The sequence below is a fragment of the Lolium rigidum genome, chromosome 2 (genome assembly GCF_022539505.1).
Source record: "Lolium rigidum isolate FL_2022 chromosome 2, APGP_CSIRO_Lrig_0.1, whole genome shotgun sequence".
Classification (NCBI taxonomy): domain Eukaryota; kingdom Viridiplantae; phylum Streptophyta; class Magnoliopsida; order Poales; family Poaceae; genus Lolium; species Lolium rigidum.
The window spans coordinates 15059935-15076255 of NC_061509.1; the positions used below are offsets into that span (position 1 = coordinate 15059935).

At 43.2% G+C, this 16321-nt stretch overlaps 2 protein-coding genes across 2 annotated transcripts; both read left to right on the forward strand.

The window, feature by feature from the left end:
* The first annotated feature begins 1139 nt into the window (after positions 1-1139).
* On the forward strand, positions 1140-6459 carry LOC124689242 (protein arginine N-methyltransferase 5-like). Its single transcript, XM_047222798.1, has 22 exons — positions 1140-1283; positions 1360-1566; positions 1788-1877; positions 1976-2047; positions 2180-2268; positions 2391-2466; positions 2561-2647; positions 2832-2913; positions 3148-3242; positions 3338-3373; positions 3519-3587; positions 4063-4131; positions 4549-4602; positions 4811-4885; positions 5069-5161; positions 5246-5349; positions 5442-5490; positions 5562-5648; positions 5774-5879; positions 5967-6054; positions 6155-6248; positions 6327-6459. Exons 1-22 carry the CDS (start codon positions 1140-1142, stop codon positions 6408-6410), a joined length of 1950 nt encoding a protein of 649 aa, XP_047078754.1. The 3' UTR covers positions 6411-6459.
* Positions 6460-11825: 5366 nt separating this feature from the next.
* LOC124691327 lies at positions 11826-16183 on the forward strand. The gene is made up of 6 exons (XM_047224607.1): positions 11826-12185; positions 15067-15120; positions 15212-15292; positions 15423-15492; positions 15597-15685; positions 15782-16183. The coding sequence occupies exons 1-6, from the start codon at positions 11979-11981 to the stop codon at positions 15908-15910; spliced, it is 630 nt and encodes a 209-aa protein (XP_047080563.1). The 5' UTR covers positions 11826-11978; the 3' UTR covers positions 15911-16183.
* Positions 16184-16321: the final 138 nt, after the last annotated feature.

The following is a 16321-nucleotide window of genomic DNA, read 5'->3' on the forward strand; positions in this document are numbered from 1 at the left end:
TCTTGTTGCATCACCTTTACTTGTCTTCGTACAACTCATACTTTTCTCGAGAGAAAGAGTTCGTATTTTGGAGCGATTTCATGTACTCCCTCCTTTCATATTAGTTGATTCAGCTTTATTTAGATTCACATGTATTCTAGTTAAGTTTGTAGAGTACATACATGCCTATCTAGATAAAGTGGACTTAATAAATTTGGATAAGAGGAAATAGGTGACTATATGTTCCATGGTTTTTGAGTCGCCGACTAATCGGCGACTAATCGCCGACTAATCGCCGAGTCGTCGTGGCGTGGCTGGGTCGCGCAGGCGACTTGACTCACGGAGCAAGTCGCGCCACGTCACTGGCTCAACGGCGACTTCCTGCGACTATACAGCGGCTCAGGAGGAGAGGCTCGAGCCGCCACCGGATTTCGCAGAGAAAGGGGGAGAAAGTGCAGAGCTCGGAGGTTGCAAGGCCGGCGGCGGTAGGAGGAAGGAGAGGGTCGCGCGGCCGAGGCCGCGAGGCCGGCCGCCTCCGTCCGCCGCCGGCCGCCGCCGGCGGCGCGAGAGGAAGGAGAGGGTACGAGGGGAGAGGCTCGAGCGAGGCCGCGTGGTGGCCGCCGGCCGGCGGCGCTAGGAGGATTCATGACTTCACGTGGTGGCCGCTAGGTTTAGCAAGCGAGAGTGAGGGTCCGAGTGGTTAGTTGGGCCGTGCTGGGCCTGGCTGGCCTGGCTGGGATAGATAACAGGCCAAGTTTACTCATATGCTATCAGTGGGCAATGCAAATGAGAGAAATTGTAGTGCCATTTCTACTGCCATGGCGACTTAGGGCGACTATACAAGCCCTAGTCGCTGAGTCAAGTCACCAAGTCACGAGTCTCAGCCTCGGCGACTTGACTTGACTCGGCGACTCAAAAATCATGATATGTTCGCATTTCATGCGAAATTTTTTTCCATACGAAAAATTAATTATGTTATGTATCCCCACATGTCAGCCTAAGACACCCCAAAGCAGAGTGAAGCCAGAGATAGCCGCCAAAGCGAGGCGCGTTCCTCTTCGCCGACCAAAACCCTAAACCCTAGCCGCCGAAACCCTCCCTCTAACCTCCCCTCCTCCGGCGGCGGCGGCGTCAGCCACCGGCAGCTCGTATCATCGAACATGCCGCTGGGGCAGCGCGCCGGGGACAAGAGCGACTCCCGCTACTGCGGGGTGGAGGTGCTCGACTTCCCCGCCGGCGACGGCCTCCCCGCCGTCCTCTCGCACTCCCTCTCCTCCGCCTTCGACTTCCTCCTCGCCCCGCTCGTAAGCGCTCCACCTCTACCACCTCGTCTTCTGCCCCCCCTCCGAAACGGAGGCTTACTCGCCCCGCTCTGTTCAGGTCGATCCCGAGTACCGGCCCACGCCCGGCGCCGTCCTGCCGGTGGCGGCCTCGGACCTCGTTCTCAGCCCGTCCCAGTGGAGCAGCCACATCGTCGGGAAGATCAGCGAGTGGATTGATTTGGACTCGGAGGACGCGCAGCTCCGGTTGGACTCGGAGCTCACCCTCAAGCAGGAGATTGCGTGGGCGTCCCATCTCTCCTTGCAGGTATATTTGCCATCGCATTGCTAATAATTCATGGAGTCTAATTCTAATCACATTGCTCCTAATGCATATATCATACTAATTTTAATCAATTGGTTGCATACGTAATTAGCTAGGAGATGCAGCATATAAGCACTGTAAATTGGTATGGAGGGAGGGAGTAGTTGCAATAACATAATTTATTCATCATACAAAGAGGTGAATCTTGACGCATTTCCTTGCAGGCATGCGTTCTTCCTCCTCCCAGGAGATCATCCTGTGCCAACTATGCTAGAGTTGTAAATAATATTTTGCAAGGCCTGACCAATATGCAGGTACCTTCCTCTGTCTCAAATTTCATCTTCCCGGTGTTGTATGCACTCTATAATTTTTTTTAACATCTAACTTTTATCTGCACCTTTTCTTTATTAAGCTGTGGCTTAGGATACCTCTGGAGAAGTCTGAACCCACGGATGAAGCCCAAGTAAATAATAATAATCCCACGGTACACTTTTGGTCCACCCAGATTGGTCTGGAATTTTATAGTGTTCTTAAAGGTCGTGCCTATTAAAGAATTAATAGTATATATTTACACGCGCCACATAACTCTCTTTCTACGCGTTCTCCTAAATTGCAGAGTGACATAGTAGATTCGTGGGAATGGTGGAATTCGTTCAGACTATTGTGTGAGCATAGCAGTCAACTGTATGTAGCACTGGATATCTTGTAAGTGGTGATCTTGCATTTTTACACCAAACATTTTCTTCCAAGCAAAGATATCACTGAAATTTCATCTATAATGTCGTAGTTTTGGTATTCCTTACAAATGTTGGCTATTCACTTGTCAGGAGCTCACTGCCATCAATGAATTCCCTAGGGCGGTGGTTTGGGGAGCCTGTAAGGGCTGCAATTCTTCAAACGGATGTAACCATACAGCTTTATTATTTCATGTCCTTTTCTTCAGGTATTACTATATGCCCTGCGTGTTTGCATCACTAATTGAATATTTTATTTGCAGGCTTTTCTAACAAATGCAAGAGGCTACCCTTGCTTGTCAAAGCGCCATCAGACTCTGCTTACTGGATTTTTTAACCATTCAGTTCAGGTGAGTTCTTTACTATGCTTCCTTATATCAACCTTTTTTTCCCCAAAGCAGCAGAGCCTTCTGAATTAATGACACAGCACACAACTTGCCCTCCTTTTGCAAATATGGTTTTAAGCTTCAGAGGTAATTTTTGTATACTGTGTAGTGTTCTTCCTGAGGCCCTGAATTTTTATTTGTTGTTTAGGCTATTATTTCTGGGAGATCAAACCATAATGTTTCCCAAGCATCTGAAGGAGTGCTCGGAGTTGATGAAAACCACACTGAAGGTAACTCCCGCAAACTTTTAGAATTGTTACTTCAGCTGGTCTTTAACTACACATGGTTATCTAAAGAATGTTTCTGACACGTACATTTACATTAACTGTCGTAATTTACAAAGTTAACTTCACAAATAATTTTGAGAGATCAAATTCAATATTCTCCTTTTTAATATGGGAAATTTGCCACTTCTTGTTTTTTCTTTACAATATCACTTCTTCATACCTAAATTTTTGCTCCAGATACCCCCACTCGGCATGCATTGAGCCCGTACCTAGACTACATCGCCTACCTCTATCAGAGGATGGATCCACTTCCTGAACAGGAACGCTTCGAGGTATCCACTCTAGCGAAATGTTTCTCTTCCATGACACGTGATTTATCTTGTTTACTGACATCTTTGTTGATATTATGTTGAATGCCTTATTCCAGATCAACTACAGGGATTTCCTGCAATCTCCTCTCCAGGTAATGACTGCCTCACTTCTTGTTGAACTGCTCTGATCACCTGCAATTATGCTTCCTTGCAAAGTTATGGGACATATGGCTCTTGTTTTCCTCAATTACAATGTACCATTCACTTTCTCATAACTTTTCTCTTTTTGTTTGGCAGCCTCTTATGGATAATTTGGAAGCTCAAACTTATGAGACTTTCGAGAAAGACACTGTGAAATATACACAGGTTTCTGTCTATCTTTTAATGCTATACATTTTGAAGAAGCAATGTTGTTTTCACTCGTGTGAACAGTTTTTGTTAACATATTGTGAGAACAAAGTTAGCTTTTGAATTGAACTTTCCGATTTTGTTTTATTTTTTCTTCCAAACTATTGATTGCATCATGGTTCTTCTACCAGTTACTGTTAGTAGTCCCAGAAAGTACTGGCACTAGCCAACTATTCTGTTCGCTAGTTACTAAAACTGGCACAATACCAACCTTTTTGAGGTTTATGTATGCAAGCTTCACTTATCACACATTGTTTAACAATTAAGCTTAATGGCTATTGAACCTGCTTTTGTTAAGAAATGGAAGATGAAAAGCCATACCTCTTTATATTAACTAGGAGTTTGGAATTCTATTTTTTGCCTGTCCAGTCTAATATTACTCTTCACACTAGTACTCTTATTGATAATTTCTTGTTTTACATCATATTAACAGTATCAAAGAGCCATCGCCAAGGCTTTGGTTGATAAGGTTTCAGACGATGAAATCCCCACAACTAAGACGGTAAGATTGGGCCTAGAACCTGTTTCTCTTCTCTATATACAAAATGGCTGTAGCCACTGCTCCCAGGAAGATGCATGATGGTGCAGTTATTTTAAGAGAACTGATACAGAATCACTTCACATGTAAATGGTTATTCTCATAGTCAATTGTTTTTGTTGAGAGTCGGTATATACATGATTCTGTTTCTGCATTGCATATTCTACAGTAACTGTAGCCAATCCATTGTTATGCCAGAACATTTATAGACTAGGGACCATTAGAAATCATTTTAACAGCTCTTCTGTGCCTTCTCATTGTCTACAAAATGTAACTCTAGTACTGAATCTATTTCCTGCACCACTCCCTTAAATGTACAGTTTTAATTTTTGATGTTCTTTTAGAACTTACCAATCTAATTTCATTCACCATTCCACAAAGGTTTTGATGGTTGTTGGAGCAGGCCGAGGGCCTTTAGTAAGAGCATCATTGCAGGTGAGGTCCTTTTCTCCTGATACTTATTAACTTACGACAATCCTTGATAATTTTTCTGGTGTTTAAATAATGTACTCAATCCAGTTCAAAATAATTGCCTAAAAATAATTATTTTGAACCGGAGGGAGTATCTGTAATCTATGTAGAAGTTTTTATTTTCCTGTTTATATTATCTCGGAGTCTGAGTATGCTTTCATATTAAATGCAGGCTGCAGAAGAGACTGGTCGCAAGTTAAAAGTATATGCCGTGGAGAAAAATCCTAACGCTGTTATCACCCTGCATGTAAGTTGTTCAAAGGATATTTTCGATTCTCAGTTCTCGAACTGTTCCATTAGACAGTGTGGAAGCTTGTTAGTTCAGTGATCATTGATGCAATCATTTTAAAACTACTTTTCTGTTGGTTGTCTGTTATTGCCTTCCTGCCTAGATAGTGATGATCTGATTAATTTTCTGGAACTGATACAGAGTTTGATCAAATTGGAAGGGTGGGAAAGCATGGTTACTATAATCTCTAGTGACATGCGGTGCTGGGATGCTCCTGAAAAAGCTGATATTTTGGTATGCTGATACTTTGTTGGAAAGTGACATTTCAAATCTTTTAGCAAGTTGTCACAGTGTGTCTTACATGCAATTATGAAACAGGTCAGTGAGTTGCTTGGATCCTTTGGTGATAACGAATTATCTCCTGAGTGTCTAGATGGTGCCCAGAGGTTCTTGAAGCCCGATGGGATTTCTATTCCTTCCTCGTACTGGCCTTTTTCCTTTCTGTATTCTTATATGGTCCAACTTCCCTGCATTTTTTCAATCCTCAGCATCGTGTTTTTTTCATGTGTTCCAGATACACAAGTTTTATCCAACCAGTAACAGCATCCAAACTACACAATGATGTAAGAATTTATGCTATTTTCATAATATATGTAAAATTTCAATAGAGCTTGAAGTGGCTTGGTTTGTGCAGATCAAACAGCACAAAGATATAGCACATTTTGAAACTGCATATGTTGTCAAGCTACACCGAGTGGCAAGACTTGCGCCTCCACAAGAGGTGAGAGACCACACTTGTGCTCAGTGTCCTTCATTGATTATGTGATCCTACCACATTATGTGATATATTGCCTTTCCCTGAGAGCTTTTTCATCACGACATTTAATGCTCACCTCACATGTGTAGGTTTTTTCTTTCACACACCCAAATTTCTCACCTAAAACTACCAACCAAAGGTATACCAAGTTGCAGTTTGAACTACCACAAGATACGGGGTCATGCCTTGTACATGGTATGCAGCTATACTTGCCATTGGGTTTTTTATTCGTAGATGCTATTTGTGTCAGCTCTAAGTTTACACGTCCCATAATTTTGGCAGGATTTGCTGGATATTTTGATGCTGTACTGTATAAAGATGTCCATCTCGGGATTGAGCCAAACACATGTACACCAAACATGTTTAGCTGGTAAGTGGCAGCTGGCAACCTGATTTTAGAAGCTGTCAACAATCCTTTCCAAGCCCTGTCATCATCGTTCTTAATTTTGACATATGATGAGCATTTCCAGGTTCCCGATCTTCTTCCCACTGAGGAAGCCCATCTACGTACCATCGGAGTCACCCATAGAAGTGCACTTCTGGCGATGCTGTGGTGCCACTAAGGTAGTGTGGACTCCACTGTTGTCTATTCTCAGATGTATAAATCCTGTAATTGGAGTCTCATCTTCTCTGCTTTTGCAGGTGTGGTACGAGTGGGCTCTGATGGCGCCGTCTCCATCCCCAATTCATAACAGCAGCGGCCGGTCATATTGGGTTGGTCTATGAGCTGAAAAATCAGACCATTCTATTTTTTGTTTAGGTTTTTGAGAGCGAAGAAAAGGAGGTATTCTAGTTTTTTCGGCGCATCCAACTACCTGGATGAATCAAGAGGCTCATCTTGGAACTTGGATGTGGGACTTTACATGCTGTAACTCATAAGCGGTTGGTTTGTAACTTCATTTGCTTGCTATTGTTGTTGCGCTAGTCCGTGAGTGTGTATGTTAGGAGTTCAGTTTCATCATCAATTTTGACATTGTCTTGAGGACCATGCGCTTGAGGAGATGCTGTAAGCAAATTCAGAGACTCAAATCTAGTCGTGTGTGCAATTTTGGTAGTTGCAACAAGTTGGTAAGAATGATCTTTCCCTGCTCCCGTTCCAACGGGTGAATCAGCATGCCTAAAGTTTGCTTCTCACTCCGTATGATATAGTTTCTCGGTACTTGGGACTGAATTTATTGTTAGATCCTGCTAAATGGTTCAGTAAAATACGAGCTCCTGTAATGAGAGAAATGCAGTTAAGGGCATCTTTGGTTCATGGAGTGTGAGGAACATAGTAAAAAAATTACAGAATTATGTGTGATGAGACGTTGAATTCTTCTGGGATCGGAAAAAACAAGGATCAGTAGAAGTTGAAGTTCTATGCAGAGACTCGGTGCATGTCATAATAGTCATACCTGATGAAATTTGATCCATTACATTGAAAGAAATCAAAATATTTCTAGCACAATCATGTTTTTTTGTACATTTATACATGTTTGTGTAACTTTTTCTGAAAAACACTAAAATATAATTATTCCTATATTCCAAAAGTTGACCTTTTAAGCACTATAAATCTCGTACTTTCCTTGTGATAACTTATGAAAAACATATTTTTGATGAAAATAATATTCCCTTCGATTCATATTACTTACACTAATATAGATGTATCTAAACATATTTTAATTATAGATACATCTATTCTAGATAAATAATATGGATCGGAGGGAGTATTAACAATGTAAATATCATTTTCTATCACCTAACATGGTGCTCTCCGTGTAATTTTTTCTTACTCATATGTCAAGTTATACTTTGGAAGAGACATTTGAAAGTTGCTGATGAGGATTGTTGTCCCGATCTTTCACGATGCACCTTGTTGATCCATAGGACCGATAGATCTTGAACCTCCTCGACAGATTCAAGGATACTCAAGCGCATATGATTACTCTTGACAGCTCAAGAACTCACACATCTTTATTGAATAACTAGACGAACGTCCGAGACGCCGTCATAGGGCCAACCCCGCAGGGATGGTGATAACTGGAACCCAAGGTTCTACATGATCTGAATCAAAACTAGACTACCCAAACCCTAACCGTGCCATCTCCTTATATGAGAGGGAGAGGTGGCCGGCCGGCCCCCTATTGGGCCTAACCTAGTTTGACTTGGACGAGGCCCAAGTCAAAACGTACTCTATTAAAACCCTAGATGGCCCACAAGCATGACCTGGCTACATTATTATCTCCTAATAACAAGATTATAATAAACTACCGGTACAACCTTAGACCCAAATATCATATCAATGGCTGTCCTAGTGTACCAGGCCCGGATATCCATATCATCTCTCCCCTTCTTCAAGAAGCGTTGTCCCCAACGCGTGAGGGTCTGCTAGAAAAAGGGTAGCGTCAGATAAGAACATCACCGGACTTCATCCTCAAGCCTCGCCAGTCTTCCACACCACATCCTCCCTCTCGACTAGCTTGACTTGTCCTTGGCGCCATTTGGTCTTCGACGCCATCAACCTGATTGAAGACACAAGTATCCTGCCAAATGCATCTGAAGCGCACCATACATATCACCCAAAACACACAGAACAAACTCCTGCACGCCATGGATCCAAATAAGCTGAAAGACCTCCTAGTGCACCAAGCATATCACCCAAAACACACAGAACAAACTCCTGCACGCCATGGATCCAAATAAGCTGAACACACCCGAGTATGCAACCTTCTGAAAACCAGTGTCTCCTTTTATTTTCGCATTTTTTTTGCCCCGTGCACCACCACGAGCATTGTGTGCGTCATCTTCAAGCTCAGGATCTTCATCATCGTCTTGTTGTTGTTGTGTAGTCAAATTCTCAATAGTAAGGCGCATATCGGTAAGAGTGCGCTGTATATCGGTCATTTGATCAGCCAATCCAAGTGACGGTGATATTAGTAGCATCCAACGTCCGTTTGATCTCGTCAACCGTATCCTTAAGCTCATCATCCTTAGTGCGGAATTCACGTCGCATCTCGTTACGAAGAGCTTCATACTCCCTCCATGTGACGATATCCGCCGAATTCTTGTTTTCCTGGTTAACAATCTTATTATCACTAGCGAGACATGATTAGTAGGTTAGTGCACTAAATCAAAAATATATGGTGGTACTCTCACAACTCACTCAAAACTGATAAGAAAAGGAAATCTTACCGTTCCAAAGTAAATTAGTGTTGCTTACCACTTGTAGGAACAACTAGTGCACGGATGTAGCGAAGCGAATATCAAGGGTATAAGAACAATCACACGACAAAGCGGGATATATGTGGGGCTGTAGGTAGGCTACCTATTTGCACCAATAACAAGCTCTAGCGCTGACCGTAGACAACCAAAGATACTCACACAAGGCGATATAATGAGGCAATGCAACTATATGTGGGAAAGGTTGCAATGCACTAGAGAGACGCTAGCAAAGCTCAATGAGACAGGCACAAGATTGCTCAACTACAGGTGCAGTAAAGTAACTTAGGCCTTCACTTGATTCAACTAGCACAACACTTTTCTTTTTTATTTTTCTTTTTGTATAACACACGCAGCTATGTAGCTCTTTTTGCTTTTTTTTTTTTTTTTGACTCAACTCCTTGATAACACGGCCAACAGAAATTGCAAAGCACCAAAACCCTAACGAGCAGCCCGTCGAGCGGTAAAACTAGTCTCTTCTGGGGAATTTCCTAGTCACTTATATCGATAGGCCGTGTCTATGGTTGGAAACAAGCACACTGTACGCTATGTGGACTCGGAATAACAAAACTGACACACTATAAGAAACTAGACACAAGATGATAGGGAAAACGCAAACCCTAACAATTCTACTAGAAGAAAGATAAAGATACGCAAAAACAACTACGAAAAGCAACTAAAACTCGAAATTAGTGCAATCTAAGGCTATGGCAAACCCTAACCCTAATTTTTTTTTATGGCTTTTTCTGGATAGGAAAACACTCACAACTCAACTATGGGGTGGATTGTGGATGGCTTACCGAGGAAAACTGGAAATCTGATACCAAGATGAGGATTGTTGTCCCGATCTTTCACGATGCACCTTGTTGATCCATAGGACCGATAGATCTTGAACCTCCTCGACAGATTCAAGGATACTCAAGCGCATATGATTACTCTTGACAGCTCAAGAACTCACACATCTTTATTGAATAACTAGACGAACGTCCGAGACGCCGTCATAGGGCCAACCCCGCAGGGATGGTGATAACTGGAACCCAAGGTTCTACATGATCTGAATCAAAACTAGACTACCCAAACCCTAACCGTGCCATCTCCTTATATGAGAGGGAGAGGTGGCCGGCCGGCCCCCCTATTGGGCCTAACCTAGTTTGACTTGGACAGGCCCAAGTCAAACAGACTCTATTAAAACCCTAGATGGCCCACAGCATGACCTGGCTACATTATTATCTCCTAATAACAAGATTATAATAAACTACTGGTACAACCTTAGACCCAAATATCATATCAATGGCTGTCCTAGTGTACCAGGCCCGGATATCCATATCAGTTGCGATATCTCGAAGTACTTTTATTGGAAAATTCCACCAATTTATTACTCCCAGCTCCGACCAAAGGAGCACCACAATTAGAACAAAGAATCCTAAATCGCCCTAGATCTGGCCGCCAAGATGCAGAGCTCCTCTCGCTCTCCAATATATAGGTATAAAGCCCACAACAGGTAAACCGCCGTAAGTCCTATATGTACAAGCCGTCTCAACCACCCCAGTCCATGCTAGACGGCAGCGCCGCCGGGGGAGCAGGGGCCGCCGGGGGGGGGGGGGGGTGGAGACACTCTCGACTCTCAACTCTCAACGGGGAAGGGAAGGAGGGAAGGATAGAGAGAAGGTGGAAAGGGAAGTGAGCCGTTCTTCAACGCACTCTAAACCTAGTGATCACTACCCCTATATGATATATGCGGCGATTGCTTGTGGTTGTATATATGTTTTTTTTGCGGAACATAGCACATACACAGACACTCAAAAATATGTAGATACACTCGCTCGTTTAAACACGCATGTGCACATAACTTTATAAGCACATTCAAGAGAGTAAAATAAGAAACTGGTTCGGCGGGTCTTAAAATTAACGAAATCAATCGATGGAAGAAGCCGCCTTTCACTAAAAGATTATTATGTCTTTCATAAAGCGCCAAGATGCCACTCCCTCGTCATCTGACCATATAACCATAGGTTGATCGTTTTTTATCGCGCATTTGGAACCATGCAATTTAGACACATGTCGATCTTTTTTGGGTGTGCGCACTATATGTCCTGCTGAACCTAATTCGGTTTTTTCTTTAGGAGAACACCTAATTCATTTTCCTGTTTGGGAACCCCTTTGATACCAAACCATAGACCTGAAAATACCAATGAAGGTTTTTCCATTGTTCTAATTTGAGCCGCAATGCTAAGGCTACGTGCACGCGCGCAACCATGGAAGTAGTCAATCAACATCGGCAAGAGTGCCACCACCGGTATATCAGGGAAAAATAACCGAACAACCTGATCAACGTAGCTGGAGAACCGATAGTACGAATCACCATTATCGAGGATGCAACAGCCGGGACAAATATTGCAAGGGTAATCCTCCTCACGGCAACCAGGAGAAAATACCCAAAATCGATATGGGGAACGAAGGATTGAAGAACACTTACCGTAGACAATGCCATCTCCAATGTATAGAAGACCAATAAGAAGACGGCTTCCAAACCCTAATCTAATTTGTTGAAAACTCTACTTATTAAAAATTCCACGCATACATCGGATTCTCTACCCCTTCTGACACCGGCGAGAGCGACCAGAGGAGGAGAAACCGATCTATAGTGGAGACGAAGGCGTAGACGGAGTGGGTTTCTTCGAAGCGGCGGCTGCTAGGAGAGAGACGTTTCGGGGAGGGTCACGCTCCTTGCGTGACTAGAGAGAGGAAAGACGACCCTGATGGACCTAATTCGTTTTTCTTTTATGAGAACACCTAATGCATTTCCCTGTTTGGGTACCCCATTGATCTCTCTATCTCTGACACCAGGGCCCACACTAGTAGACAGTTAGCGTACAAACGAGAGACCTGAATGAATCCAGAACCTTCCCGAGGGTTACGGAAGGAGCACGTGCGCACACTCCTCGGGGGAGAATAAAAGAGTCAAAATTGGTGCGCCCCCATACGCGAGCGATTTGCACAAATTCCGGCGATCCTCTCTCCTCCCGGGGAAGAAGCCTCTCGATCCTCCGGGAACCGTCGCCGAGAGATCTGTAGCGAGCGAGGGTCGATCCAGTGATGGAGGAGACGGCGGCGGCGGCGACGGAGACGGCACCCGTGGCGGCGGCGGAGCAGAAGTCGTCGTACAGGTACTGGGTGAGGGAGGCCACTGGCGACGCCGCGCCGCTCCCGATCCCTCGCAAGCTCGACGCCGCCGCCGCGGCCGCCGCCAACGGCACGGGCAATGGGAACGCGCCGCAGGCCCTCGGCTCCGTCTGGAATCAGGTCAGCTTACACCCAGACTCTTGTCCCTGTGTTGAATCTTGCAGGAGAGACTGTACGCGTTATTAGGGGAATGAGTTTATGGTGGTTTTGTTATTGGGGAATGAATTTAAGGTGAGTTGTGATCTGATCTATAGTATGTAAATGTTACGTTGGGTAATGTTCACTCACAAGTCCCATTCGATGGCTATGAATCAACTTCGTCGGTTTAGTGTTGGAAATCTGTAAGGCTAGCGCGTGTTGGCTCTCTTTGTTACCAGTGGATTGCCGGGTTCATTCATCCAATATGCAGGGAATTAGTTTGCTTCTGCAGATTGCAACACATACATAGTACTGCTTCACACTGTTTTATCTGGGTGGAATGAGCGTAACAGTTTTTCTGTGAAGACTTGATCTACATTTCTTTGGTGTAGTTTCAAGGTTTGCAACAAGGACTAAATTTGTAGCACAGAATTTGGCAGTACTCTACTCTAGGCATAACTGCCACTCGACTGAAACTTGGAGATCGTACTGAAATTTTAAGGTGCATAATGAATAAAAGAATAATATTAAATATGTGAAGGGATTTTCTTTTTAACAGGGAGGTAATTTTTTCTGGTTACCCGGTTTTGAACTACTACGACTATACTGTTACTAGTTCTCCTGTGTACTTAGAGGAGCCATAGCCTGTGCGTTGCTAGTAATAATCTATGATTTCCTGATTCATATAAGATGTGGAGTACACATAAGAGCATCGCTAGTTCTTCCACTATAACTTGGTAACTCCCTATACCACCTCCTTAAACTTAAGTCCCAATATTTTGAGGAGTCTGGGAGGCTTGCACCTTGTACTTTTTGTGAACTTAACTCCGAATGAATACCTTTTTTTTTGGTATACCTCCCATCCTGAATACATAAAGTACACCTTTGTAACATATTAATCCAAACCTTGATATTTCTGATGTACACATTTTAGCAACATATCAGATTCATTATTTTAAATTTTAAAATTCAAATTCAAACACAATAGAAGGTCCAAATGAAGTAAATAAATAATCCAAAGAAAATATGCTAAAATCATAATGAACTATTGCTCACGGGGTGATCATAACTGCTCCACAAGATCATCTTGGATTTGGTCATGTTTTTGCCGGCTCTTGATCCGTCGATACATACTGTCTGCTTGATGTTGTGGCGGGACATGCGCTCCATTGTAGTCAAAGTACAAGTTCTCTGTTGACCTCTTTCACCCTCTATAATCATGTTGTGTGAGATGACACATGTTATCCATGCCATTTGGTCCCTAAACCCAACAGGTCCAAGGACAATAGCAAAGCAAGCTTACAACGCCCCGAAAGCCCCCTCAAAATCATTTCTCGTGGCTTCTGGACACACCGCAAAATGAGATCTCTTATTACCTTCCGGGCATGCAGTCTTACACAAATGCAGCAATCCTTTCGAATAGAGTTCTCTGCAGGACATTGAGGTCATTGCTGGACCTAGACACCCTAAATTACGAATGCTAAAACCATAGATCCTCATCCTCTTATCCGACTCTTTGAGTATGATGGTTGGATCAGGGCAATGCCTAGTGAACTGCCCATGCCATGCCGCAGGGCAATCCTTCCATGTACAATGCACAAAGTCAATACATGCAAGCATCCTAAGGAACCCTCTTGCTTCGCCCTATTGCAAAAAATGCGACAATGGCCTGGCTGGTCAGAAGCTCTGACAAATTTTTAAGATTCACAACGAGGACCAACTTTGGCTTGCAGTGAACTGTGTTCAGCTCATCAAGAAGTTTTCTCATTTTACCAAACTGCCTGGCCTGTCCAAGGGTGCCTATCATTGTCGTATAGGTATTTTTTTCTAAACGAGGCAGGAGATCTGCCTTTTCATTGATTAAGAAGGGGTATTGTCGTATAGGTATGACCATCATGCTTGAACCCTGGTTGCTGCTTCAACCAATCGCAGAAACCAAGCGCAATATTCTGGTGATGGAGCAGCTTGAGTACTTGATTAGCCTGGAATGCATATATCTTGCAATGCAGATCATCCAGAACATTTTCCGTCATGGGACCCAATTTCATTTGCTGCACGGTATGCTAATACTGTTCAACTGCCCGCAATGACTTCAATGATCTTAAGTTAGACCCCTGTCCTCCACCATGGGATTTTATTGTTCCCATAGGGCCTTGACCTACAAAGCCCTGAGGTTTGTCAGAGGGACCATTATAAATAGTTGGAGCTGAGAAGTTTCAGAGTTTGAACTCCAGCCCACCTGCCATCTGAATTAGGATTATTATAGAATAGAATGGTGATTTGCTTGGCCCTGTACAGGGTGTCTTCGATTCCTTGTGACGGTGAATTAGACAGTACGGCAGATGGCCCTTAGAAATTCTGCTTTGATTTTGCATATCCAGATCTCGAGATCCCCTTCCCAAAATCATTTTGCATGGAAGGGGCACAAGGCATATAAGCCTCGGCATAGCTATGCTTTGCTATTAGACTGCTGGCCACCAGATAAGGGCTTGCTAGAATAGGTTGCACCAGCCTCTGGAGCTTAATGCTTCCATTATTTGAGGACGATTTTACCAATTCAGAATATACACCAGCTCCTGCAATTCCAGACTGGGAAATGATCTTGTCAGTCTGCTTAGATGGCTATATTATAGCCATACCTGTCACTTGACCTGAAGCTGGGAGATCATTAGGGAAGACTATATTATAGCCATAACTGTCACTTGACCTGAAGCTGGGAGATCATTAGAGTTCTCTAGCTTGGCTTTCTTTGTAGCAATCATAAGTTCACTGTTTTTCTAGTTGTAGTTTTCGATACAAATCTGTGATGGTTACACTGCTGAATTCCAATTTGCAATCTTCTGATGTGTTTGCACTTTCGCAGGCTGGAACATGGGAGGAAAAGAACCTTAATTCATGGGCCAGTAGTAGGATAAAGGTGCGGTAGTTTTTTAGGCAACTGAAACATTACATTGATGTTTCCACTCTCTTGAATTTCTCTGACAGTTGCTGGCTCATATGTGCCACAGGATTTGCTGGGTTCTTTAAGTTCATTGGACTTCTCCACAGGAAAAGCATCCATTGATGAAGTGTCCAAATGCTCAGGCGATGTAAGTATAGTGTTCAACAAAATTGTTCAATTTGATAAATTCATAACTATTCGTTGGAAATAACCTTTTTTGGTAAGTAACCCTGTTATGTGTTGTTTATTAACCAAACATATCCTTTGTGTTTTAACAGGCATATCTAGTAACAGTCCGTAATAAGAAGAGAGTAGGGTACAATTATGAATTGAGCTTGAGATTTAAAGGTAAAGAAAATATCATGTCACCCTTGGCACCATTCATTTAGTTCCACATCTGTTAGCCCTTGTATTACTTGCGTGTCTAACTCAGTCATGGTAATGCTAATTAGGTGAATGGCTAATCAAGGAGGAGCAGAAGAAGGTCACGGGCCATATAGACATCCCTGAGTTTTCATTTGGTGAGCTTGATGACCTAGAGGTATAGCTATTATTCTGTACCGTGCAGTATAGTATCATCATCATCATAATTTAATTAGGTAATGGTGCCACATGAATGATTTCCTCGTGGGTGCAGGCAGAAGTAAGGTTTACTGATAGCCTCGAATGGGATGACAAGTCGCGGATCTCCAAGGATGTGAAATCATTCCTTTCGCCTATCAGGGAGAAACTGCGTACATTTGAACTAGAGCTGAAAGATAGGTGAGATTGTTTGCAAGAGTCGGCACTGCAACCCAAGTAACGATCGCTTTTTGCCCACTGTGCTGTCATTCTTCTAGCTGAGACCATGTGTACTTGATTAAGCATTTGTTGTCAAAGACTCGAGGGCATATTGTTGTTTATCCAGTCCACTGTAAGGTATATGGTCACCAACTGGTCCTTTGGTTGATTGAGACTGTGTGCACTGATATGTTGTGTACTCTAGTAAAACCAGATGATTACGAAATCCCAAGAGAAATATCCTCTTCTTTATTTTCTTGGAGTTGGCAGTGCTCATTTAGAGAAGTGAGAATACTTCCACGTGGAAAACTGGAACATTTTTTTTTTTGATAATGGACACTTTATTACTTGATAAGCAATAAACTAGGCCTCTGCAAAAGTAGGATGCACACATCCG

Coding starts and splice junctions, on each gene's coding strand:
- LOC124689242 (XM_047222798.1), top strand. CDS start 1,140: ATGCCGCTGGGGCAGCGCGCCGGGGACAAGAGCGACTCCCGCTACTGC. Junction 1,878..1,975: donor AAGGCCTGACCAATATGCAG/GTACCTTCCTCT, acceptor TTCTTTATTAAG/CTGTGGCTTAGGATACCTCT. Junction 2,467..2,560: donor CTGCAATTCTTCAAACGGAT/GTAACCATACAG, acceptor TTTTATTTGCAG/GCTTTTCTAACAAATGCAAG.
- LOC124691327 (XM_047224607.1), top strand. CDS start 11,979: ATGGAGGAGACGGCGGCGGCGGCGACGGAGACGGCACCCGTGGCGGCG. Junction 15,121..15,211: donor GGGCCAGTAGTAGGATAAAG/GTGCGGTAGTTT, acceptor TATGTGCCACAG/GATTTGCTGGGTTCTTTAAG. Junction 15,493..15,596: donor ATTGAGCTTGAGATTTAAAG/GTAAAGAAAATA, acceptor AATGCTAATTAG/GTGAATGGCTAATCAAGGAG.